This window comes from Paroedura picta, chromosome 4, assembly GCF_049243985.1.
Source record: "Paroedura picta isolate Pp20150507F chromosome 4, Ppicta_v3.0, whole genome shotgun sequence".
NCBI classification, from domain to species: Eukaryota; Metazoa; Chordata; class Lepidosauria; order Squamata; family Gekkonidae; genus Paroedura; species Paroedura picta.
Genome location: NC_135372.1, coordinates 123489489 through 123516139, shown reverse-complemented (window position 1 = coordinate 123516139; position 26651 = coordinate 123489489). Strand labels below are relative to the sequence as shown.

General features: G+C 47.0%; 1 protein-coding gene across 2 annotated transcripts in view; it reads right to left on the bottom strand.

Moving 5' to 3' along the window:
• RIMS4 (regulating synaptic membrane exocytosis 4) overlaps positions 1 to 10585 on the bottom strand; it is a 95887-nt gene extending 85302 nt beyond the window's left edge. For both annotated transcript variants that reach the window (XM_077335490.1, XM_077335491.1), the window contains exon 1: positions 9927 to 10585. In XM_077335490.1, coding sequence (XP_077191605.1) covers positions 9927 to 10023 — 97 coding nt within the window. In that variant the 5' untranslated portion in view covers positions 10024 to 10585. The remainder of the gene's footprint in view (positions 1 to 9926) is intronic.
• Positions 10586 to 26651: the final 16066 nt, after the last annotated feature.

The following is a 26651-nucleotide window of genomic DNA, read 5'->3' as shown; positions in this document are numbered from 1 at the left end:
CCACAAATTAAAAAGCCTAGTTTCAAACATCTTTCCATGGGGTCAATCAGTCCAGTACAGTCACTGGCTACATCTTAGCTATGATCTCACCTGTTGCATGTAGAATAAGGTGACCAGATTTTAGCATTGGTAAAGCGGGACACCATTGACCGGGGGGGGTTCTTGATTAAAAATTTGGTCTATAATATGGAGCAACAAAATTTTTCATAGAATGCAAAAATAGTATTGCAATATATATGTGTAAAATTTCAACATAAGTACAATTTGCCAGGTACCGCCAGATGTCCCTCCAAAAGTGGGACAATCTGGTCACCTTAATCTAGAACGGATACTGCAACTGAAGGGCAATGACAGGAGCATCTTGTGCGTGTGTAAAGTCCTGCCAAGCTGCAGCCGACTTATCACAACCGCAGCAAGGGGTTTTCAAAGCAAGTGAGAAGCAGAAGCGCCATGGCCTTCCTCTGCTGGTCTACCAGCCAAGAACCAATCCTGCTCAGGTTCCAAGATTGGGTTATACTGGGCCCCTTTCCCTCCAGGAGCATTTTATAAAAGGTAACTTGCAGGTGAAATTTAGGCTTTGCTTGATCCTAGGGAAAAGCACTACGGCTGCAATGCCCATTTACTTGTAAGCTCCACTGAGCAAAGTGGGACTTGCATGCAGCTGGAATTCGGCTTTTACACTTGTCACAACGGCTAATGGAGCAGCCAAGGCATTTGAGCTGTAAAAACATGATTTATACAGCAACCTTAAAACACACTCAGCACTCCCGGAAGACATAGATAAAATAAAATCATGTTTAAAAAAAAAATCAACATTACACTTTTTTAAAAGGAGGAGGCGGCAGCAAAGGGGAGGGAAGAAAATATTTTTAAAAAACTTTGACTATCAAAAAGCACCTAGAGAACAAGGGGTGCAGACAGTTTGCAACATTAATATTATTATTTCACAATGATACAGCACTTGAAGTATTCCAGGGACTGCAGACATATTAGTATTTTGGTGATTTTTACAACTTGTCCTGCCAAATTGGTCCCCTTTATTTATTACAGTCATACCTTACCTGTCTTCCTCAGAGAGCATATGGCAGCATACCAGGTCCCAGAAGTCTGCTTTATACGGACTGTTGGTCTATTGTCTACTTTGAACCGCAGCAACCCTCTAGGGCAGGGGTTGTCAAACTGCGGCCCTCCAGATATCCATGGACTACAATTCCCATGAGCCCCTGCCGCTGGCAGGGGCTCATGGGAATTGTAGTCCATGGACATCTGGAGGGCCACAGTTTGACGACCCCTGCTCCAAGGTCTCAAGCAGAGGTCTTTCATACCACCTACTGCTTGATCATTTGAACGGGAGAAGTCAGAGACTGAATGTGGGACTTTCTACATCCTAAGGAGTAACTGCTCTCAAATTAGGGGAGGGGGGTTTGTAGAGAAGAAACTGAAAGGAAAGGTAAGACTGATCAAATCCCTTTGGGAATCTTGGAGACTATTTAAAACTACAATATTGGAAGCTCAAATAAAATGTATACCACCGGTTAGAAAAGGTACGTGTAGGTCTAAGAAAAAGCCTGCATGGTTAACAAATAGCGTATTGGAAGCAGTAAAGGTAAGAAGGATTCCTTTAAGTGGCGAAAGGCTAGTCCAAGTATATAAGATAAATAAAAGGCTTGGGCCAATAAAATGCTAGTCGGTGGTCAGATGGATGGAAAGGGACTATGAGGAACAAATTGCCAAAAAAAGCATAAACATTTGTTTTCCCAAATACATTTGTAGTAAAAGAAAGAAAGAAAGAAAGAAAGAAAGAAAGAAAGAAAGAAAGAAAGAAAGAAAGAAAGAAAGAAAGAAAGAAAGAAAGAAAGAAAGAAGCAACCAGGGAGACAGTGGGGCTTGTGGATGACTAAGTAATAATGATTACTAAAGAATTACAGGGAAATGGCAGAGACACCACTGAGGGACAAATGAAAAACCTGACAAATCACCAGGCCATGATGGCATGCATCCAAGCGTTCTGAAGGAATTCAAATGGGAATTTATGGATCTCCTGACAGAAAATATGCGATCTACTGCTAAAATCTGCCCCCATTCCTGAGAACTGGTAGCTAATATAAGCCCCACATTTTTAGAAGGTTGCAGAGGATATCTGTGAAATTACAGGCCCGTTAGTCTAATGTCAAGACCAGGTAAGTCAACAGAATCTATTAAAGACAGAATTAGTAGGCACAGTGGTGAAAAAAGCTATTGAGGAAGAATCAGCATGGATTCTATAAGGGGAAATCTTGTCTCACTAACCTTTTTGAGTTCTTTCAAAAGGGGAAGAAACATGTTGACAAGAGTGACCCTGTAGTTGTTGTTTTACTAGGCTTCCGGAAATTTTTTTGGTAAAGTTCCTCCTCAAAGGCTTCTAAGTAAACTCAGCAGTCATGGATAAGAGGACAAGCCCTCTTATGGATTAAAAACTGATTAATGGACAAGAAGCAGGGATAGATTCAAGTGGGTAGCCGGGTTGATCTGAAGCAGCACAACAAAACAAAATCAGAGTCCAGTGGCACCTGTAAGACCAACAAAGATTGATTCAAGGTGAGATGGAGTTGAGAGTAAGCCATGAAGTGGCTAAGTTCGCAGGTGACACTAAGTTGTTCAGGGTGGTGAGAATAAGGGAAGGCTGTGAGGTGCTCCAGGGGGATCTTTCAAGGCTGGAAGAGTGGGTGACAACCTGGCAAATGAGAGTCAACACAGGCAAGTGCAAAATAGCCCCAAATCCTAATTACAACTCTACGCTGACGGAATCCAAACTGGCAGTAACTGGCTTAGAGTTGTGCTAGATAACTCACTGAAATGCCAAGAATTATTAGGAAGGGGATTGAAAACAAATCAGCCAATATCATAATACCTCTGTATAAATCTATGGTGCGGCTTCATTTGGAACAGTTCGGCTCACTGCACCTCAAAAAAGATATTATAGCTTTGGAAAAAAGTGCAGAAAAGGGCAACTACAATGACTGACGGAACGCCTTCCTTATGAAGCACCAATAAAGAGGTTAGGGCTCTTCGGCTTGGTGAAGCATCTATTGAAGGGGTGACATGATGGAAGTTTACAAAATGATGCATGGGAACGAGAAGGCAGAGAAAGAAGCTCTTTTCTCCCTTTCTCACAACACAAGAACTGGTGAGCATAGTGGAAGAATCTGAATGAATTCACTCCCACAAAGAGATGACAAATGCTGAACCCAAAAATATTTGTGCAAGATGCAGTTTGAGACTTTTAACAAGCATGTGCTTGAAGATAGAGATTGTTACAAGAAGATGTATGGCACAGAAATGCTGAACATTCTACAATAGTATTGGTTGAATTGTAATTATATACAGCACAGCTCCTGCGGAATTAGGGACTGAAGATTGTTAAAAGAGGACTGTCCCTTTAAAATTGAAAGGTGTATGAAATTCTTCACTGTTGATTAGCTTTGAGTGTGCAGTGGAGTGATATGATTATCAATATTTTATTTTATTTATTTATTTATTGCATTTATATACCACCTTCCCTAAGGCTCAAGACGGTTCACATGGAATGTAAACAAAGAATAATACACAGAACTCTGTGACTATATCAAATAAAGGCAACAGTAATAATAATAGCAACAAACAGAGAAAATAATACTCTAACAGTAAATAGTCTAGCAGCCCCATGGTTGACTAGCATATGGGTTCAAAGGAGGGAGGTTTGAGCCCCCGAGGACATTGTTTAGCTTCGGTCGACCTCAACCAAATGCCTAGTGGAGGAGCTCCTTTTTGCAGGCCTTGTGGAACTGTTTTAATATTATTGTTTAACATACGGTATTTGGATTTACTAAAATAAGTTTCGAAATATTATCACCACTCATATAAGAAATTAATAGTAGTATAGGCTTCAGCAATTTATATTAAATAACTTGTTTTGCAGAGTATGTTCCTTTTGCCCTGCGGATTCTTTGGACAGCTTTTAGCACCGTGTTCTCTTCAATATTGACAGCTTCAGAGGTAGGACATGGCAAGACGGGAATCTCTCCATGCCAAATTGTGGAGTGTGTTTGGTCGAGTTCACCTACCTTTTTTGGTGCAGAGGTGAAGCCCGGAAACCCTTGTAGATTTCACTTCTTTCCCCTAAAAGCAATGTGTAAACACACTCCACACTTTGGCATGGAGACATAACCATCTTGCTGTTTCCTACTTCTGACGATGCTCACCACAACTACTGCCAAAACGTCAGGAAGTAAAACTACCAGACCACAGCCACGCAGACTGGAAAACTCACAGCAACTGGCTTTTGTTGCTTCACACTGAGTTGCAGTGCTCCCCATAACCCCAAGACTTCGGCCTTTAGACCTGCAAGTCATTCGGGTGAATCATGAGGCTGGATTCTGGCCTCCATTGGAGTACAGCTTTAATCGGCTTGGTATTTGTCTTGTTCTGAAGCTCATGTAATTTCCTATGGACTCCTTTACAACGAACCAAATTCATTCCTTGCTTCAGAAGGACAGTGTAGTGACTAGCAAACTGGGGTCTTGTGGCAGTGCGAAGACTAACACAATCCTGGTGAAGCATAAATTTTCTCTTGTTTATTGTTGTGCTGGAACAGACTACTGAAAACTAGGCCCAATGCTTGGCCTAGTGTCTTCATTAATCATGTGCTGATATGGGGGTGAGGGGGGATGTCATTACGCAGTGAGTTAGTTGTTCCAGGTGACAGCAAAACAACCAAAAATGTTTCTTAATGCCATACACGTGCGTTGCAGACCATATATTCCCATGCATAACTAAGAGAGCAGCTCTGATCAGATCTTGTTGGTCTGAGGTGATACCAGACTTGAATCTAGCTGTTCTACTTGCAGAGCTTTGGAAACAGGTCTACTGAGGATCCTACTTGGATGCAATGGGGCTCAATCCCAGGAAAATGCTGAGTCCTCAGCACTGCATTGTAGCTTAGGGAGAAATGTTTATTATTTTGCTCCCCTCCTCCCAGCTTCCTTCATTGCCTGCCTTCCAGGGGAAGGAGGGGGGCTTTCATTCACATTTCCTTGCAAATGCCAGCTTAGCCCTTTCCTGTTAGGGACAGCCACTCTGGGCTGGTATTGCTGCCGTGCTCCATGAACAGAGAATCCCAAAACGGGTTGAATTTGACTAGTATATTGTTGATGAAACTCTTGTAGATTTCACACACACACACACACACACCAAGCAATGTATACTGGAAAGAGGCTGTGTAGTACACATTTTATTTTATGACTTTTTCTAGATTTTCCTCCTTCACCTTTTCAATCCCAAACTTCAAAAGAAGAGATAAAGCAGGCAGCTTTTCAATATCCAAACAGTTTTCGCCCTGAAACTGAAAGAGGATCATACATTTCACCCTCACCATCCTGTTGTGAATGAGGTAGAAAGATGGGGACCTTCAGCAAATCATTAAGCAAAGTTTATGGTTGAGCAGAGATTAAGTCTAAGCTTAGCATCATATCCATTCCACTATACTGTCTTCCTCAAAATAAATGTACCACCATTTTTCACCTATCCATAGCCAAGTGAATGACGCAACCGCAAATTATTCCAAATTGAATGAATATACAGTGAAATACTTTTCATCTGCCAAATCCTAGTTTTAGATCTCTGACGGGCCACCCCTCCCATATTTTGGGCTAGAAGATGTTACTGTTAGCATTTGCGAGTGTCTAGCAATGTAGTCCTTGGTGTAGTGGTTAAGAGCGGCGAGTTCTAATCTGGAGAGCCGGGTTTGATCCCCCACTCCTCCATGTGCAGCCAGGTAGGTGACCTTGGGCTAGTCACAGTCCTGTCAGAGCTGTTCTCACAGAGCAGTTCTGTCAGAGCTCTCTCAGCCCCTCCTACCTCAAAAGAGTGTCTGCTGTGGGGAGAAGGGAAGGTGATTGTAAGCCGCCTTGAGACTCCTTCAGGTAGTGAAAAGCAGAGTATAAAAACAACTCCATCTTTCAGAGGCCACTGAAATCAGTAGGCCTAGGGGGGTGTATCTCTGCTCTGGACTGCATTGCAAATACAGATGCTTGGGGCAGGAACCACAGCAAAGACTCATGCCTCTCCTACAATTGTTTTGATTGTCATCATGGAGAAAGGGTACAGCCCACACATCATCCCTGAACCTGCCTTTAGGATTGTTCTATATCATGATTTAACAGATGCTAAACTTTGCATGATGTCTGTTATCTCTGTATAGGCAAACATTACATAATCTCTTTCACCTAGGCCATTAGGAGGGAGGGATTTAAAAATACATCTCTTAACAAGAATTAAAATGAGGAAATCATGCGTTTCCACCTAAAGAACTGAGCCTCCCCCATCAATAGACACACACATCATGCTGCCTGCCCAGAGCGTTTTTGGCCTGATATTACACGATCTTCTCCCTGTGAACCAAAATTATTGGTCCATGAGCGTGAAAGGGACCCAGCTTTTTATGCCATAACCATGACATTTATAAGAAAGAAAAATGCCTTGGCACTAAAAAACAGCCCACAGTCCCAAACCCGATTAGAAAGAACACACCAATGAGAAACACACAAAAAAAGACCCCCCCCACCCAAATAATACAACATATACAGCTTTTGAATTCTACAGAATTCTTCATCAGACTCTTTGTTAAGCAAAAAGGAGAGATGTTTCCAATGTTCCTTCACCCCAGTCACATTTTTTAAAAAACTTGAACGATATTGTTTTAATGGTCAAATGACAACAAACAGCATCCCACTGAAACAATCTTTAACGCTTTGCTCTAATATTTCAACAACAGCCTATTAGGCGGAGACTATCCGGGGCCTGTCCAGTCTGTCCAGACTCTGCTTCCGGCCCCAAGGGACCAGGGCCAGCCCCCCTCAGGCCCGTCCCCCACAAACCCGGCAATGCCAATGGCCCCCATTTGGCCACTGGATGTTGCCAGGAACGGAGCTTGGTGTGAGGGGGTTGCTAGCCTGCTGTGACCTGCCCAAGTTTCCGGGAGCCATACAAGCAGGATACACGGCCCTCTTGTGTTCCCCGCCCATTCCCCAGCCCCCCTCCTGGCTGCTCTTGCTGCTGGCTGAGAAATACCTGCAAACCTCCCTCTTGTTCTACATCCAGACCTATTAAGAGTTCTGGAGAGTTCAGAAACTCGTACTGTGTTTGGGTCATTTGGGTTGGCTTTAATAAAAAGTAGTGGGTTGGAATCACAAACAGAAGAAACAGGATAATTTTCACCTTTTCCTCTTCCTGCTGCAGATTCCTGGTTTGTCTCTCATGCTATCCCTGTTTGATCCTGGCCTCCCCATGGACAGCATTTCAGGGAGATCAGTGCACTGCGTGGAGGAGGAGCAAGGTGGATGCTGGGAGCTCTGGCCAAAAAGGAAGGTAAAAGTAGAGCCAAAGGGATATTGATTGAGGGACAAACAGAAGGAGAAAAATAAGAGTTGGTTTTATACCCAGCTTTTTACTACCCGAAGGAGTCTCAAAACTGCTTACAATCACCTTCCCTTCCTCTTCCCACAACAGACACCCTGTGAAGTAGGTGGGGCTGAGAGAGTTCTAAGAGAACAACACTAAGAACTGTGACTGGCCCAAGGTCACCCAGCTGGCTGCATGTGGAGGAGTGGGGAATCAAACCTAGCTCTCCAGATTACAGGCTGCTGCTCTGAACCACTACACTTGCCACTACACTGATAGACCACATTACTATTGAAAAGTACTTGTGTACATAGACAGAGCTTTTGTTCTATAGATCACGTTAAACATACTCCTGGATTGCACTTTTTGATCTGATTCCTGGAAGGGAGGCTGGATTCACCCCATAACAACATCTGTGACCAATTCAGATTTGCATCAATTGCTTGCATGACTGTTGGCCAAGAGCCAAGTGGCACATCTTGATAAACCCAAGGAAAGACCACCCTCCTGCCATAGTGGCCAGGTGGGGGATTTATTTCTCCCCAACAGTGACCCAGAACAGCTCACGTTGCTCTCCTCTTCCCATCACAGCCCCTTGAGGTAGTACTGAGAGTCTGTGACTGGGCCTAGATGCTTCCACAGCAGAGTGGGGATTCGAACTTGGGTCTCCCAGATCTTAGTCCAGCACTCTAACTTCTGCCCCACAGTGACTCTCAGTGGCTTTGATGCCTTTCCCTGTTCTAGTCTGTGGACCTGAATAAAGAACTATTTCATTATGCAAGGCAAATCCAGCTTGCTGCTCAGAATTCGCCCGACTGAAGCCAGTTCTAGTTCTGGGCATACCTGTAGCAGACCTATTTCTAAATGTTATTATAATTGATGAAACAAGGTCAGTTTAATCCTCTCCTTGCACACCAGCACACCACCCCTCCCTTTGGAAAAATCACCTAGTCACAGAATCTCTCCATCCGTTCTAACCCGGTAAAAGATGGGTCGATCTCTGTATTCTCAAAGCAATGATGCTTCAAATCACGCACCAGAAATGAAGGCTCATTTATTTCATTTTTAACATGCATACCCAAACCTTTAAAATATTTAATTTCCCTTAGCCATATGGAAAGGCTTTATTAATTACTGTCGAAAGCATTTATTTATTTATCCTGAAAATGGTAGCTCTCCCCCTTCAAAAGAGTCAGGGTGGTATGTTTTGTTTCCATGGACCCGGCGCTGGTCGCTGTCCAGCACTTAGAAAGAACCTGAGGTTGGAGGGCCCTCCAGATGTCCATGGACATCTGGCATTCACTGTCCATGGCATTCGCTGGCAGGGGATCATGGGAACTGTAGTCCATGGACATCTGGAGGGCCGCAGTTTGACTACCCCTGCACCTACCTCATATTTAAAGTCTTCCTTTTCCTCACGTTATCTAGAAGGCCAAGGAAGCTTAAAAGGAGGATTAAAACTCGCAACCTGCTTTTGCAACTACATTGATTTCAGACTCAACCCAAAGGACGGAGTTCATTCAGTTACTCCTCCAAAGAACACCCTTTAATCTTTGCACACTAATTCCGAGTCCCAAGCCAGTTTGCCTTCCTGGTCATGTGGCAGAGGGTGACAGGCGGCTAGCAAGGAGGGCTAGCAATCCTCAGTGCATCTGAGACCCCAGCATCTAGCAGGCAGCTCAGCTCCCAGTTCTGGTCTTGCACTCCTTCTCCTCGTCCTGAAGGCCAGGAAGCCCCCACAGACTGCCTTGGTGCTGAGCCTACAAACCCAATTCAAAATGCCCAGGGAGAGAGAAAGGCCAGGCAGAGCCCACCCATCTTGGACACCCCCCTCTACTTCCCCTCTTCCTCATCTTTGATTCCAGCAAAGTCCATATTGCTCACTTCCAGCCAACCCTCTCTACACACCCAAGCTCAAGTCCTAACACCTGGCCTCTGTTAGATATGAGGTGGGGCTCTCACTTCCTTTCCTCTGTCCCCCAAATGTCCTTGGCCCATGCAAGAGTTAACCTGCTCCCCACTTTCTGCCCTTGGAGTTTCAGTCATTCCCGTCCATCCAATGAATGCAGAAAGGCTCCTGTGGAAATGGCTGGGAGGGGGGGGGATGACTCTCCACTGGCAGCGGCAGCACACAACCCCCCCCCCTTCCCCTTCCATTCATGATCTTTATCACAGCTGGAAATGGGTGGGAGGGTGAGGGAGCTGCCTGGCATCTCTAAGGCATCCTACAAATGGAAGGGGATGGGAGGACCTCACCTGCCCCCCCCCCCAAGTCCAGGACATGGTCCACCCAGCCTCCCTGGAGTGGGTTCCTTCCTTCTCTTCCTTTGCTCACCTGGAAGTCCGGTGCAGACAACAAGGGGGAAGGGGACCAAGATCACCTGAGGCACCCTGGAGAGTAGGCCAGGAGGGGAGGCGACCACCTGGCTCCCCGCTGGCCTTTGGCTCAGTCCACCCCTCCCCTCCCCTCGCCCCCCCCCCCCCCCGTCCAGCTGGCCCGCGCTCCTTACCGGCGTCCTCCTCGTCGAAGCTGTTCATGCAGGGGAAGTAGATGGCCAGCGCTTCGAAGGAAGCGGACAGGCTGAGGCGGCTCTGCGAGCGCTCCATGAAGAGCCCCGAGCCCGGCGCGCCGCCGGGGGCTTCGGCCGCAGCGGGCGGCTTGGCCAGCTTGGGCCCCGCATTCTTCACTCGGAGCACAGCCCGCGGCGTCTTGGCTGCTGACGGGCGGCCTCAGGGAGGCGCGCAGGGGCTGGCGGGCTGTGGGGCAGCGGGACCGGCGGACCTCCAGCCACCCGGCACGAAGGAAGCGGCGGCTGGTGCTGCTGCTCCCCGAGGATGCTGGTCCCGGAGAGCCGAAGGCTGCGGCGCGGCACGAGAGGGCTCCCGCTCCCTCCCTCCTTCCTTCGTTGCTTCCTTCCTTCCAGCTGCTCCGCGCTGCTCAGCCCGAGCGAGGGATGCGGCGATGCAGCTGCTGGGGAGGCGAGCGCGGCTGCCTGCCGCTGTCCTTGCAGGGATGCCCGAAGGCGCTCCGGCCACCTGCTGCTCGGCCCGCTCTCCGCCCGGGGCACGCGCGCCGCCAGGGAGGGAGGGAAGGAGGCACGTCCGCCTGGGCTGGGCTGGCCGGCTGCGCTCCCTTCCGCTGCCCCCCGCTCAATGGCCCTTCATTCAGCCCCGCGCGCCGGGCGGGGGCGGGGGCGGCCGTGAAGTCATCCTTGGAAGGCGGCGCGGCCAATCAACGGCCGGCGGCGGCCGAGGGGCGGGGGGAGACGCGGCCCTTAAAGGAGCCCCGCGGCTGGGCTGGGCAGCAGATGGGGTCGCCGGCGGCCCCAAGGAAAGGGACTGCGCTGGAGCCCCCCTCTCATTCCGGAACATGAGGATGGGAGGGGGGAGGCTCATGCGGCAGGTGGGATTCTTTTGCCCTGCGCATGCCAGTTCGGTGCGGGAGAGAGTGTCTTTGGGCATGAGCAGAGTGCTCTTGTCATGTATACGCGTGCGGTTCAGACCTCGTTCCTTACTGATGCGAGCGCGGCCAGAGTGATCTTTCCTGAACCGGCCGAGGCGCGCCGGAGTTGATGGGAAAGTTCCAAGTTGCTCTTGGATTATTGCAAACGGCGCAGACGGTCCAAAGGGGCGATCGGCCTTTCCTCGAGGAGTGTTGTGTAGGGCCGTGCCACTGATGGCGATGTCAGAAAAGGGTTGCCAACCTGCTGGTGGTGACTGGAGATCGCCTGGGATGACAGCTGCTTTCCAGGAGCAGAGATCGGCTTGCCAGGAGAGAAAAAAAGTGGACGATGCGCCGTTATGCCCATTGAATCCCCTCCCTTCTCCAAACCCCACCCTCCCCGGACTCCCCCCTCCCCCCCAAAAAAATAAAAAACCCCAGCTATTTCTCAATATGGTGCTGGCAACCTATGCAAAGTCATGGTGGGAACTGGAGGGCTGACCCTGAGGGCTGTGTGGTGAACTGGCCAGGCAACATGCAGGGTAGATTTCCTGCTGGGCCACTGCTGCAGGGGGCCGCTGGTGGCCAGCTGCAAGCCGAGCCAAGCAAGTGCTAGTGGGCCTGGTCCCCTTCTCAGCAAAGGTGGTTGGCACAGCCTAGCAGCTGTTTCCTCTGGCACTGTGAGGGTGCAGTGGGTGACCGAATACCCAGGGCCGATTTAGCCATGTAGCACCAGCTACAGGCCCTGTGCTTCCCAGGGCCCCACGTTTGGTGTAGTGGTTAGGAGTGTGGACTTCTAATCTGGCATGCCGGGTTCGATTCTGCGCTCCCCCACATGCAACCAGTTGGGTGACCTTGGGCTCACCACAGCACTGATAAAGCTGTTCTGACCGAGCAGTGATATCAGGGCTCTCTCAGCCTCATCTCCCTCACAGGATGTCTGTTGTGAGGAGAGGAAAGGGAAGACGACTGTAAGCCATTTTGAGCCTCCTTCGGTTAGGGAAAAGCGGCATATAAGAACCAACTCTCCTTCTCCTTCGTGGTGCCTTCCCCCTCATGGATCAGGGCCATAGCCTCTCTCCTCCCCTCCCTTTCCCTTTTTAAGGGCACTTGAAGAGATGCCCCCTTCTACTATGCCCCCCCTCTGCCTCCAATCTGGCTGCTCCTGCCACAAGTGGACTCTGCCAGGGCCCCACCAATCCTTAAACTAGCTGTGGTGCTATGCGCCCTGCGAATCCTTAAACCGCTCCTGCTAATACCCATTCTTGGCTGCACTGAATCACATGGCCCTGCAGTGCAGGCTTGCACCAAGAAGTGCCAACTTCCTGTTGAGGCCTGGAGATCTACCAGAATTACAACTGATCTCCAGACTACATAGCAGAAAATGGAAGCTTTGAGGGTGGGCTTTGTCCCATTATACCTGCTGAGATCACTCTGCTCCCAAATCACCAAGAATTTCTCCCAATCTGCAGTTGGCAACTATACAGCAAGGGGTGCCCAACTTGCTCCAGGGCCCATTTCAGTTCCCAGTTCACTCCTCCTGGTTGAGGGGGTTGAAGCAGGACAGGGAAGGCCAGGTTCAAATGCTTGTTCAGCCACAAGCTCACTGAATGCCCTTGAACTAGTAGTCATTGTTTCTCAGGCTGACCTACCTTACCAAGTTGTTGTGCAGATAAAGTGGGAGGAGAGGGACATGGTCACTGCCACGGTCTTCTTGGAGAGATGTAAAGGAGAATGTATTGCATTCTATCACACCAATTGTTATAGATTATGTATTTATATAGTTTTTAGTGAATTTGCTAGATCTGGAATCCAGGGCTTTGATTTGCTTTTTGGTTTTGCATCCTTGTTCTCTTATACTGTTTCTTTTGCACTGGTTTCCATTGTGTAATCCACCTTGTCTCTGCAAGAAACAGAGACTATGAATGAGGCAAGTCACTAAACAAATTACACACACACACACAAAATAAAATGCCCGGGGTTCTTTGGGACATACTGACAAACTGCTGTTGTTTTCATAGAATCATAGAATAATAGAGTTGGAAGGGACCTCATAGGTCATCTAGTCCAACCCCCTGCACAATGCAGGACACTCACATCCCAATCGCTCATCCACTGTAACCTGCCACCCCCTTGAACCTTCACAGAATCAGACTCTCCGTCAGATGGCTATCCAGCCTTTGTTTAAAAATTTCCAAAGATGGAGAACCCACCACCTTCTGAGAAAGCCTGTTCCACTGAGAAACTGCTCTGACTGCAATTTCCTTTAACTGCAGTTTGTCAGTTTGTCCCATAGCACTGATACGCTCCATTTGGGATGGGTGTGTGTGTGAATGGATAATATTGTGGTTCTGGATATAGTCTTTGTCCCCGTCCCCCCCCCCCCCGCACTGAAATACTCATTCAGTTCCTCAAAGACCAAAGTCCCCCTCCCTCTTTCTTCCCAAAGAAGCTCATCCTGTAAAACTAGTCAAGACAAGAATGCCATCTTTTAAACTACCACTTGTTTCTGTGTTTCGAATAGCCATTTCATCTATCGACGTTAGCTCCTTTTATGTATCTGTATGATGTGAACAGCAAGGGGGGGCATTTCCTTCCCCCCCCCCCGCCAGCTGGTCATCCTAGAATCACTTTGAACTTCCTCTTGCTCAAGGTAGAAAGAAGTATTGTTGTTGTTGTTGTTGTTAGGTGCGAAGTCGTGTCGAACCCATCGCAACCCCATGGACAATGATCCTTCAGGCCTTCCTGTCCTCTACCATTCCCCGGAGTCCATTTAAGTTCGCATCAACTGCTTCAATGACTCCATCCAGCCACCTCATTCTCTGTCGTCCCCTTCTTCTTTTGCCCTCAATCACTCCTAGCATTAGGCTCCAGGGAGTCCTTTCTTCTCATGATGTGACCAAAGTATTGTACCACCTTGGATTTGGTGATGGAGCCACTGAATCAGGTTCATGACATGAGCTTTTAGTTACAGTGGTGCTGAAGGGTCACAGGGCTTACCTTGCATCTTTCTGAGTTTTGCATTAAATAGCCCACTGAAACTTCAGGCGTTCCATAACCTTTTAATCCCACTGTTTACTGTTCTTCCCCTCTGCTCTGTACATATCTTGCTTAGGATGCATTTCATGAATCTGATGGTCTCCAGCCCACCCATGCCTACACTTCAATAACTATGTTAGTCTAGTTGGGTTTGCTTCCTGCAGCAGACTAATATGGGTACTCCACCGGAAGATGTAACCGATGCTTGGAAAAAGTCAAGGGAGAAACTCTCTGAAACTTTGCATTCTGATTTTGGGCTAAGTACAGATCAGAAGATGCCTTGCACTTCTCCATTTCTTTCCACAAGCTTGTATCTCATTGCAGATATGACCACAGTAAATTGTCCTTTTGAGCTTTCAGCATCCATAACAACCTGTACAAAACTATGCAGTGATACCAATATGGCACTCTTTTATTAGCAAAGCACCGAAATCCACTCTGACTGCACAATCATCCAAAGATAAGATTTGTAACTGACTTCAAATGTTAGCTAGCACTTGCCTTTCCTGAGCATCGGATTATTTCCAAACTTGTAAATTAACAATGCAAAAAGGACCCTGTCCAATGTACAACACATATATCAACAGACTGCATCATTGAGATATTTCAAGCCGTAGTGGAGATAAATGCAAAAAGAAAAGAAAAAAGACTTGGATCGATCTCTCCACTGCCCTCACGTTTTGTTATAGCGAATCTTTCATTTAATGTTGAGATGAAGCAGAAGAACTATGGCAGTCTTCCTAGAAAAACATAGAAATCTTCTAGCGACAACAAATGGTGAGCTCCTTCTGCAAAACCGCAGGCTCCGGCATCCTCATAGCTCCTTCGCCGAGCCAGTTTCAAAGGCTTCTTGGCATGTGAGTGAGCAGCCCCAGAGTTTGCAGGGTCACCACTAAAACATGAGGGGCGAGCTTTTGAATGCTTCCGATGGCCCCTTTTCTCACTGCTGCCTTTTCCTTAAAGCTTGGCCGGAAAGGCTGGCGGTGGCTCAAAAACACCAGCTGTCCTTCCAAGATGAGCATTGCTCACTCAGGAAACTCAGAAACAGTGTAGGCACAATTGCATCACCATCTTCCATTCGTGTGGAGGGATCTCTGCTGAGAGCTATTGCCATGACTCAAACCTCTGATGGAAAACAAGATGGACGTTTGTCGTTCAGTCAGTGGTCCCAGGGACCTTTGGAGGGCCTTGCATGGAAAAGATACCAGCAGACTCAGGCCCATTCCGCACAAGGACCAATGTTGCCAATTGGTTCCTGAAAGCGGAAACGCTATTTTTAATAGTGCAATCTCGGCGTTACGCATACCTGCCTTTGTAGTGGAATCCAGTAGCGTTTCAATCGTTTCCCACAGGTTTCCGATCTTGCAAAAATCGCTATCCAGGAAGCGATTTTTTCTGTGCTTTGTCCCGCCCCTGGCCGTCAATCAAATGAACAGCCAATGGGCGGCTGTTATCATGCTCCCGAAAAGCCCCTTTCCCTTTAAGAACAGGGTTTTTTTTAAAAAAGAAAACCACACATTGCAACGAATATGCCTTAGCTGGCAGCTGGCGTGTGAGCTGGCGATTCATCATTACCATGCTCCCCCGAGTGAAAAGAAAAATCCCCCCCCCCTGCACGGGTGCAATTTTCGGCCGAAAATAAAGGGAACTGGCAAATGGGGCTGTGTTGTGCTTGGGGACTTAGGGGAGCTTTAAAGCACTTCTGTGGAGGGACTGTAGCCGGAGAAGCCTCGCTGGGTGAATGAAGGCTCGCTGGTTCGTTGCTTTCTGCTCGCTCCAAGAAAAAAAAATGGCGATCGCTTCGCCGGAAGTTCTGAGGAGAGAGCCAGGGGGAGGGACTTAGCTGGAACCACAACAATGGGAATGCACAGGTCTTTTTTGCTACTGTTGCAGATTGTTTGCAAGAGTGTAGCGCTTTTCGGAGGGTGAATCCACTTTTCCAGATTTCCCTTTAAGCGCTATAACAAATCGCTTTTTGCGGGACTGTTTCAGGAGTGTGGCAGATCGTGTGCGACGTCATGCGTAACTGCAAATTAGTAGCATTTATAATTTGCAAGACTTTTGCAACATTGAAGTCGTGCGGATCGGACCTCAGACTAGTTCCCACCATTGCCTGTTTCCACCTGAATGGCTGATGAGGGTGTGCTTGTAAGCAGAACAGGCTCTGGCCGAGCCACGGTCTACTCTACAGAGTCGGCAAGAAATCTTCTATACAGGAAGGACTGTGGCTCTGTGGCAGAGCACAGGCTTTGCATTTACAAAGGTCCAGACTCCAGGTTCAATCCTTGGCATATGCAGATAGAAGGACCAGATAGTAGTTGATATCAAGGGCTTTGGCCTGAGATGCTGGAGACCCAGCTCCTGGCCACTCAGGGAAGATTGCTTTGCTACGAGGCACAGAGAAGGGAGTTATTTTTTTTAAAGCAAAAATCTGCACGCTTACTGATGCCGGTTTTTCTAATATTGAGAGTTATTTCCATTCCAGCAAGGTAGGGTCACTCTGGATCAATCATGCATGTTGCAGAGGGAAAATTTAAAGTGCTAAACAATGCGGTATAGTGATTTATAGTGTCAGACTAGTACCTGGGAAACCCATTTGAAACCCCTGCTTGTGTCATGGAAGGTGGCTGGGTGACTTGGGCAAGTCATGTTCTCTCAGCCTGACCTTCCTCACAGGGTTGTTGTGAGGATAAAATGGAGGAGAGAAGGATGATGCAAACCACTTTGGGTCCCCAATGAGGAGAAAGGCAGGGTGCGAATGAAGAAAACAAATAAATAAAGTAAATAAAGGTTGGCATGCTTGTGTATTTGTAGCGAAGGACAAACAGAAACAACTGAGCTTGTCCTTTTTGAGTGTAAGCTTTGTCATAACACTTATATTGAACCCTTAGAGTGTATTGATATACATTTGTCTTAGCCATGTAAATGTTTATCCATTTCATAACTGACTGGTTTTAATTTGTATTTATGTTTTTTATCGGATGACCATAAATAAAATTGATTGATTGTTAAATAAAGGTTGCATTTAGCTATAAAAGGAAAAGAAATAGCAACACAGCTGGACAGATCCTTATCCTGGATGCTTTAGGCTGATTCCTGCATTGAGCAGGGGGTTGGACTAGATGGGCTGCATGGCCCCTTCCAACTCTAGGGTTCTAAGCCAGCGTGGGAGGGCTGAAGAAAGGAATGATGAGAGATAAGTAATGGTCATTGTAAGAGATGGGGAGAGGCCATGGTTCAGTGATGACGCACCAAATGTGCACAGTAGATCCCAAATTCATTCTCCAGCTTCCCCCATTAAAAGCATCAGTGTGATATGAAAGAGAGTCACTGCTGGCTACAGCAGGCAATACAGAGCTCGATAGACCAATGTCCATACTGTGTATGATAGCTTCATATGTTCATGTGGGATGCCCACAATCGTAACAGTGGGATAAACTCATAACATTTACTTTAGAAATATGGGACACAAATGTAGGACACAAATGATTTCATTGAGTTTACATATACCTGTGTTTTAGATTTGGCCATAAACCGTAAGTTTCGGTGGAAACTGACTAATGTTCTTTATGAAATGGCCATCTGGTGATGATTCATGCTCTTACCCCAGCCTCAGTTCCCTGTCTGTAAAATGACAGCCGAGGGGTGATCAGGGAAACAGCTCAACATCTCCCTGAGCCTTCTGAATTAACTGCACCACAATTGTAGGTGTTTCAAAACAAAAGTCTGTGCTGCTCCGTGCTGCTGAGAACACGGAAGCCAATCTTGATCCACAGACTTCTTGCTGTTTTCACTGGATCTCCTGCCAAGATTGTTTGATGGGAAATAGCCAAGAGCTTTAGAGAACAACTCCTCTCTTTTTGCCTCATCTAGGAGTGTATTCAGTCCAGTAATAACGGCCCGGAAGCTTCTGCCCTTTGCCTGTAAACACGTGTGGTCCATCCTCCACACCTGGTACCCCCTTGGGGTTTTGACCTATTTTGAGGAGGATCGGCAAGGTTGTGTGTAATTCTTAATTAAATAACAAATTTGTAGACTGCCTTCCCTACCAGTCAAGGAGGCTAAAATCACCTACCCCTCCTCTCCCCACCACAGACACCCTGTGAGGTAGGTGAGGCTGAGAGAGCTCTGAGAGAAACTGGCACTGGCCCAAGGTCCCCCAGCTGGCTGCATGTGGAGGAGGAGTGGGGAATCTGACCTGGTTCTCCAGATTAGAGGCTGCCACTCTTAAACACTACACCAAGCTGGCTCTCGAAGCAGTTTACAGATAAAACACACTGCAAAACCATCTAAAGGTGGGCATGAGGGGAAAAAACTGGAAATGGGTTGCACAGCCTGAACAGACTGAGTAGCTGTGAATTTTCTGAATTCTGCAGAAGGTTGGACTAGGTGACCCTGGAAGTACCTTTTAACTCTTCTATGATGCACAAAAGAGCCTCTTGTGGCGCAGGGTGGTAAGGCAGCTGACATGCTGTCTGAAGCTCTGATCATGAGGCTGGACGTTTGATCCCAGCAGCTGGCTCAAGGTTGACTCAGCCTTCCATCCTTCCAAGGTCGGTAAAATGAGTACCCAGCTTGCTGTGGGGTAAACGGTAATGACTGGGGAAGGCACTGGCAAACCACCCCGTATTGAGTCTGCCACGAAAACGCTAGAGGGCGTCACCCCAAGGGTCAGACATGACCCGGTGCTTGCACAGGGGGTACCTTTACCTTTACCTTTTACAATGCACAAATAAATTGGAAAGTGGGACAAGAAAAAAATGGTGCAAGTAAATAGAAAACACTCCAAAAAATCATGGGTTTGCCCAAGAGAGAAGGGGAATTAAAACAAGGACTTAGAAGGTTGAAAGATTAGGAAGGAGACATTTGGAATCACACCCAATTTTCATGAGTATGTAAATGCAAGAATCATTGATTCAAGAAAATATATTGCCTGGTTTGAATCCAGATCTTGTTTAAAACACAGAGATGTGCGCGTGTGTTTGACAGTTCCTATCCCCACTCCCCAACAAAACTTTAGTCGCAATTCTTTGTTATCCGTATTCCGCTAAGGTCGCTCACTGCTTTTGTCGTATTCGTGGCAGACTGGCAAACTTTGAAAGCGAAACTTGGATGGCAGCTCAAGAGTCGCTTGTCAGATGGCACAGCAGGTTTCCGCTGTTATTGCTACTCAGTGATAATGAAGCGCTCCGTTTCCAAGAAAAAGAATGCCAGAATTAATATTAAAAGTCAATTCGGATCAGCTGCATTAATTTGTCAGTCTGGCAATTTAAGATTCCGAGTATTCTCTCCTCCTCCTCCTTCATGAGAAGCCAGCCATCTGCAGCACCTAGAGGATCTGATCGTGCCCTGCCTCTCCTGCACTGACGGGGCCCAAAGTTCTCCCTTATCAGACATGCAGAGACAACAATTTACCACTTGGTGCAAATGCAATCATCGTGTAATCCTAATCCTAATAAATAATAATTATCATCTGCATCTTTTTACTCCTCCCAGGCAGTTCAGAAGCAGAATGAAAGCGTGTAAGATTGGAAACATTCAAACCATCTATAGATCCTCTCCCACACACCAGAACCAGCTTGTCAGAACTGATTCAAGCATTTATTGATATCTATATATCCAAAGGGAGTGGCACAGTTTTCCAGACTGAGAATACAGGTGGTGAAGGGCTGCAGGTTTCAACCTCCCACAAGTCCTACAGGAGGAGAGACCTTCTCCACATATGGGATTTCCATATGGGGAAGTGCTTGGGTTGTGGTGGATGAGAATTTGAGCATGCATTTCCCCCTGCTGGCATTCTAAATTGAAACAGTTCTCGTGCCATATGGCTTTTCAAATGCAAACAGTGTCATGTGGAAGTACCGGAGATGATGATTTCTCAGCTTTCGCTTGCAAAATTCCTGGAAAATTTTTTTTGGGGATTGGGGGGTTTGGAGAGGGCATGGTTTGGGGAGGGGCGGGACATCAGCAGGTATAATGTCATGGAGCCCACCTTCCAAAACTGCTGTTATCTCCAGGGAATCTTTGTGTAACCTGGTTTGTGTAAGCTGCAATTTCAGGAGATCCCCAGCCACCCCCTGGAGGTTGGCAAACCTAGGTAGTAACCTCCTTCTCTGCCCATTGCTTTCTACTCCCTCACAGTTAAGCCCAGGGGTAGTCAAACTGCAGCCCTCCATATGTCCATGGACTACAATTCCCAGGAGCCCCTGCCAGCGAATGCTGGCAGGGGCTTCTGGGAATTGTAGTCCATGGACATCTGGAGGGCCGCAGTTTGACTACCCCTGGTTAAGCCCATCATTAGGAGCTATTTGCTGCATGATCATAGGGATGCAGGTTTGGATTGGACAGAATGATAATAATTCAGAAAAGTTCATAGTTTATGGGGGGCTTGAAAATAAGTGATTTGACTAATGTTAATCCAAACATCTGGGTGATATTATTTATCTAATGGGCTTAAATATTTATAGCTTGTTTTTATTCCCACTGTGAACATCATTCTCCCTTCTGTCTGTTTCTACTCTTACAACAATCCTATGAGGTAGGCTAGGCTGAGAGGATGGGGCCATGGCTCTGTGGTAGAGCACCTGCTTGGCACACAGAAGGTCCCAGGTTCGGTTCCTGGCATTTCCGGTAAAAAAGGGATCTGGCAGTAGGTGATCTGGAAGACCTTTGCCTGAGACCCTGGAGAGCCTCTGCCAGGCCGAGAAGAGATCATTGACCGAGGGACCGAGGGCCTGGTTCAGTAGAAGGCAGCTTCATGTGTCCTTGTGATGACTGGCCCAAGACCACCCTGTGAGGTTCCATGGCAGAACCATAGTTCAAACCTGGATCTCTCTTGAAATGCCAGCTCCAAGTTGGAAAATTCCTGGAGAATTGGAGATCAGTCCTGCGAAGGGCAGAGCTTGGGGAAGAGAGGGACTTGTGTGGGATATGCCATAGTAGGGTCTATGCTCCAAATCAAACATTTTTTCCTAGGAACACTGATCCTTGTAGTTTGGAAATCGGTTGTAATTTAAGGACTCACCTGGAGGTTGGCAACTGAGGTCTGAGATTCTAGTGTACCTTTCTAACTATTATAGCCAGCGTAGTGTAGTGGTTAAAAGTGGCGGCCTCTAATCTGGAGAGCCAAGTTTGGTTCCTTACCCCTCCACAAGCAGCCAGCTTGGCCTATCACAGTTCTGTCAGAGCTCTCTCCACTCCACCTACCTCATAGGATGTCTGTTGTGGGGAGAGGAAGGGAAGGAGATTGGAAGCTGCGTAGAGACACCTTCAGGCAGTGAAACACAGGGTATAAAACCTCGTTCTTCTTTGTACCTAAATTTAGCAGTGAATGCATAAAGACCAATGGGGGGGGGGAGGCAGTACCCATGCCTTGCTCTCTTTTCAGTTGGTGGCCAAACAGACAAAAAGCCCCTTTCTCAGTTTTTAAAAAGTGATGATTAAAATAATAAATCACAGAAAGTTTGGTTAGATAAACACAGAAAGGACTTGAATACAGCCACAAAGGGACCGTGTGCCTGAAGCACAGATAAAAGGGAAGAAGAGATCAGGATTCGATTCCATGTCTATATCCATGTTGCTGGAAGAGGAGAAGTAGGAAGGCACAGTGCCTAATCTGCTGCAGAAACACCCACATGACTTTACATGCAGCCCAAAACTTGCACCACACATGAAGGTACAATTTCAGCTGTGGAATTCCTGGTTTGCAACCCAGTATTATAGTCACTACCTTATAAGAGGACTTGTGGATAGACCCATGCTCTGGTTGCAGCAACGTCCACTGGGACATTCACCTGCAGAAATCTTGTTTAAATCAGCCAAGAGTGTTGCAGACACTTTTACAGTGCTTTGTGCATGAGAAATTCCAGGTGTCCTTGGTCTTTTCCAAGAGAGAAACAGGGCTAGCCTAAGCAGAGCTATATCCTTCTAAACCCGTTGGCTTCAATAGCCTTGGAAGAGCACAGTTCTGCTTGAGATGACATTTGTAGAAATGCAGGAAAAGAGAAACAGGAGGACAAGCAAGAAAAGTGGGAGAACCTAAGGAAGCTCTGAAAAAACAGCACAATTCTCTCCATTCAGACCAGGGGTAGTCAAACTGCGACCCTCCAGATGTCCATGGACTACAATTCCCATGAGCCCCTGCCAGCGATTGAGCAACCATGAATTGGAACCATTCTGCTCATCATGGATATGCAATACAGGTATAAATGCTATAACCATTCTGGGATGCACACCTGTGATTGCTGTGACTGCATTTTAATGTGTGGTTTTGTGTTCATTGGACTGTGTTTCAGGAAGCCTTTGTAACCAGCCTTGTTGAATATTTGGAGTCAAAATAAGAAGAACTGTTTTTTTTGTACCCTGTTTTTACTACCTCACAATCACCTACCATTCCTCTCCTCACAACAGTCAACCCATGGAGTGAGTCTGAGAGAGCTCTGAAAGAACTGTGACTGGCGCAAGGTCACCAAGCAGATGGCATGTGGAGAAGCAGTGGAGAATCAAACCCAGTTCTACAGATTAGAGGCCACCACTCTTAGCCACTCTCATTAGAGCGGGTTCTCATAGCGGGTTCTCATACATAAAATAAACATAAATAAACAAAATGCAGCATGGCTCTAATGCCACATTGAGCATGAATTTCTAGGCTCAGGGAAATTTGCATTTCTCTCTGCAGTCAGGCCTTTTCCTTCCACCTCAACTACAGAACTGAGGCCCTTTGTTAAAGAAAACACACACAGACTGTTTAGCAAATTATGTTTTTTTTTCTTTGCTAACAACCTTGTTCTGTTTAGTCATGAATTATTTCATAACTCGACGCCTTCTTTAGCATTTTGCATTCTGTTAATACAGGTGCCAGGTGAGCCTCTTTGTTAGCTGATTTATTACATTTGAAGGCCTCCTGCTTTTCGGTAGGAGACTGGCTGTCTGAGCTGCTCGTTCTCGCCTGTAAAAACCGATCCTACTTTGTCTGTGCAGAGGCAGGAGTCGCTTTTGAAAAACTGACCTACATAGCTTTCTTTAGGAACTGCCGCACAGCCTTTTTGTGCTGTATACTGAAGGACGTGGAGGTGGGGAGCCATAACAAAGAGGGAGCCAGAGGGGGCTGGATGTGAAGTCAGTCCTTGGGCGACACACCGCTTCCTTCATGTCTTTCATTCATCCCTGCTCGTGTCACAAGGCAGTGTTGCCAACAGAGGCCACGCTGGAGAAGGCAGGAGTTATTTGGCGTGCCTGGATCTGAGTAAGCAATTCTCACAATGCTCGACAAGGACGTCGGCTGGGGAAATCAGTGGGTGCCATTTCCGCAACCGTACGCCTGGTTGTAAAACTTGCATTCCGCTACCTCCTCGCTGGCAGCAGCGCTCCAGAGTGACATAGGAGCCAGGTGTCAGTCGGGCAAACACGGTTGGGCACAGGACAAAAGAGGACATCCAATGGCCAGTCAATGAGGTGGCATTCCTGTTGGTGAGCGTCAGGGGTGCCTGTGTAGCCTAGTCCCGAATGCCGACGTGAAAACAGGGCAAGCAGAGAGCTGTTGAAGGAATCCTGAGGGCCTGGCTGAATTTTTAAACATTAAACTCCATTCAGAATATAAAACCAAATTTCAGAATATAAAACCAAATATTTCTTAGTTTGTTTTAGAGTCGACAGAGTTAGATGTAGGGATGACAGTCCCCAGATGGGACCTAGGAGCCCCCTGGAATTGCCATTTTCAGACTAAAGAGATCCATGCCCCTGGAGAAAATGGCTGCTCTGGAGGGTAGCATTATGCAACACTGTGGTCCTTCCCCATCCCAAATCCCGCCCACTCCTGGCTCCGCCCCCAAAGTCTCCAGATAGTTCCCAATCCAGAGTTGGCAACCCTATTTGGTAGGGGGTGGAGCTGGAGGAGGGGAGTGTCATCAGCAAGGGCCATTCCATACAATCCATTCTCCAGAGCAGCCATTGTCTCCATGGAAACTTGTCTCTGATAAATGGTACTAGCAAAAGATCTCCAGGCCCCACCTGGAGTTGGCATCCCGAGTGTTTGTATCTATGTTGGTTTGTTTCAGACACTATATATGCAGCTTTGGCCGGGATCCCAAGCCATGTGGTGTGTTTAAGAGCAGTAGCCTCTAATCTGGAGAGCTGGGTTTGATTTCCCAGCTCCTCCACATGCAGCCAACTGGGTGACCTTAGGCCAGTCACAGTTCTCTTGGAGCTGTTCTCACAGAGCAGTTCTCTTAGAGCTCTCTCGGCCTCACCTACCCGTCATTGTGTCTGTTGTGAAGAGAGGAAGGGAAAGATGTTTGCAAGCTGCTTTGGGACACCTTCAGGTAAAGTTTTGTCAGCTGGATGGGAAATGCCTGGAGACTTTGTGGGTGGAGCTGGGAGATGATGGGATGTGGGATGAGGAGGAACTTCAGTGCGGTACAATGCCATAGAGTCCAACGTCCAAATCAGCCATATTCTCCAGGGGAACTGATCTCTTTGGTCTAGAGATGAGCTATAGTTCCAGGGAGGAATTTCTATTCCTGGGAGTGAAAAGCAGAGTATAAAAAAACGGCTCTTCTTCTCCTACCACATGAATCAACCTGACCACCAAGGCCATCCTTGGGCCCCTGCTTCAGAAGCCACCACCTTTGGAGGCTACATAGGTGGCAACCAAGAAAGTCCTCCTTGGTTGTGGAACCCCAATGATGGAATTCGTTCCCCAGGAAGATTTGCCTGTTCCCTTCTACCACTGTCTTCTGTTACCAAACTTTTCTGTTTGGTTTGCCATTCATTTGCTGCCCCTCCTCATTTATGAGTTTAATCGTTTTTTATATATGAAAGATGTTTTATTCTTTTGACTGTTTTCAACCTTGGCCACCCTAAGTTGGTTGAAAAGCTGGCTTAAAAATCTCGGCAACAAAAATATTAATCCATCACATCTCTTTGAAAAGGCTTGTAGCATAAAACACAATAAAATCTAAAAACATAAAAATCATTGAAAATGAAAAGCTATTACCCCCCAAAAAAATATTTGCTAGTGAATGACAAAGTTAGAAAGAATCAGTGCTCCTATGATAAATAATTGCGTGTTCTTCAGCCAGTTGCAAACTTATTTGTGTCTAGCTCACCACTGGGAAATTTATTTGCTGTGATTTTATCTCACTTTCCCCCATTGTTTTATTGAGGAGTCTCTATTTTTGAATTACAGGTGCAAAAACAGCATAATACAATAGCATGAATCCTACCACTCTTCTGCATAAAGCCTCCCTCTGGTCTATGGAACCACTTTCTACCTTAAATATCTCTTTGATATATAAATTATACATAATGTTACAAAAGAGTAGAATCCAATTTTATCTCGCTTTCCCAGCCAAAATTGGTTCCAAAAGTGGGTCACGGGAGTAAAAATCAATGCCATGTGACATTAAATGCAATGCTTTGTGGGGAAAGGATTCTTAGCTGGAGCTGAACCAAAGCATAGCAGCAGGGCGCCTGGCTGCTTCCTGTCCTCTTTTTGGTGCCCCCCCCCTCATTCATGGCTGCTAGAAGGAAAGAAGAAAAGCCGTGGGGGGGGATCTCAAAGTGGCTTACAAACCTCTTTCCCTTCCTCTCCCTGCAACAGACACCCTGGGAGGTAGGTGAGGCTGAGAGAGTTCTGAGAGAACTGTGACTGGCCCAAGGTCACCCAGATGGCTGCATGTGGAGGAGAAATGGGGAATCAGACCCGGTTCTCCAGATTAGAGTGCGTTTCTCTAGACCACTACACTATGCTGGCTTTCTCTCTCATGCCAATCAAGGTTTCCAGTCAAACTAGGTCCAAGCAGTGCTGGGTGCTGCCTGGTTGCTTCCTGATCTCCCTGTCAGGTTGTGTTTGACTGACATGTATTTTTGCCAGCTTTAAAACTACTCCCTCTAGCAGTCCTTTAAAAGCAGCTTGAGCGGCAGCAATTATCTTGTTTCACGGCCTGGAGAAAACACACCGGAGGTGGCCAAAGATTACAGCTAAAGCAGCCAGATAAACCAGCTGAGAATTTTAAAAGACTGCTTAAAAGGGGGAAGACGTTGGCTCTCCAAAACTACTTCTCATCAGTTTCTTATCATGTTAGAGTCTAAAGTTAAGCAAAAATTAAAAGGTGTTTTCTTTAATTGGAAGGTGTGGCAGAGAGAAACTACACTTCCAGTGTCATCTTGGTTCCCATGATCCCATGACTGCAGGTGAAGTTATGTAACTGCATGACATGAAAGGTTTCAGGTGCCCATTTTTGCCTATTCCAGGGGTAGTCAAACTGCGGCCCTCCAGATGTCCATGGACTACAATTCCCAGGAGCCCCTGCCAGCATTCGCTGGCAGGGGCTCCTGGGAATTGTAGTCCATGGACATCTGGAGGGCCGCAGTTTGACTACCCCTGGCCTATTCAATAGAGATCCCCCAGTTTTACAGCTCATCTCCAGGTGACAGAGGTCAGTTCCCCTGGAGATGATGGCTGCTTTGGAGAGTGGACTCCATAGCATTATACTCCGCTGAGGTTCCTTCCTGCCCCAAATCCCACTCCCGGCTCCACACCCAGCCTCCAGGTATGTCCCAACCACTGTTAAAGGGACAAGATGTTTTCGCCCCAGCCAGTTGGCAACCTGCTTCACAACACATAATGTGCTTTTCCCACATGAAATTGACATATGGATATGAAAAGAATGCCATATCAACCCTTAATGCACCTTTAAGATGATGGAATCCATGGTGTGCGGTAGAAAATGTCACCAAGTAGCAACTAACTTAT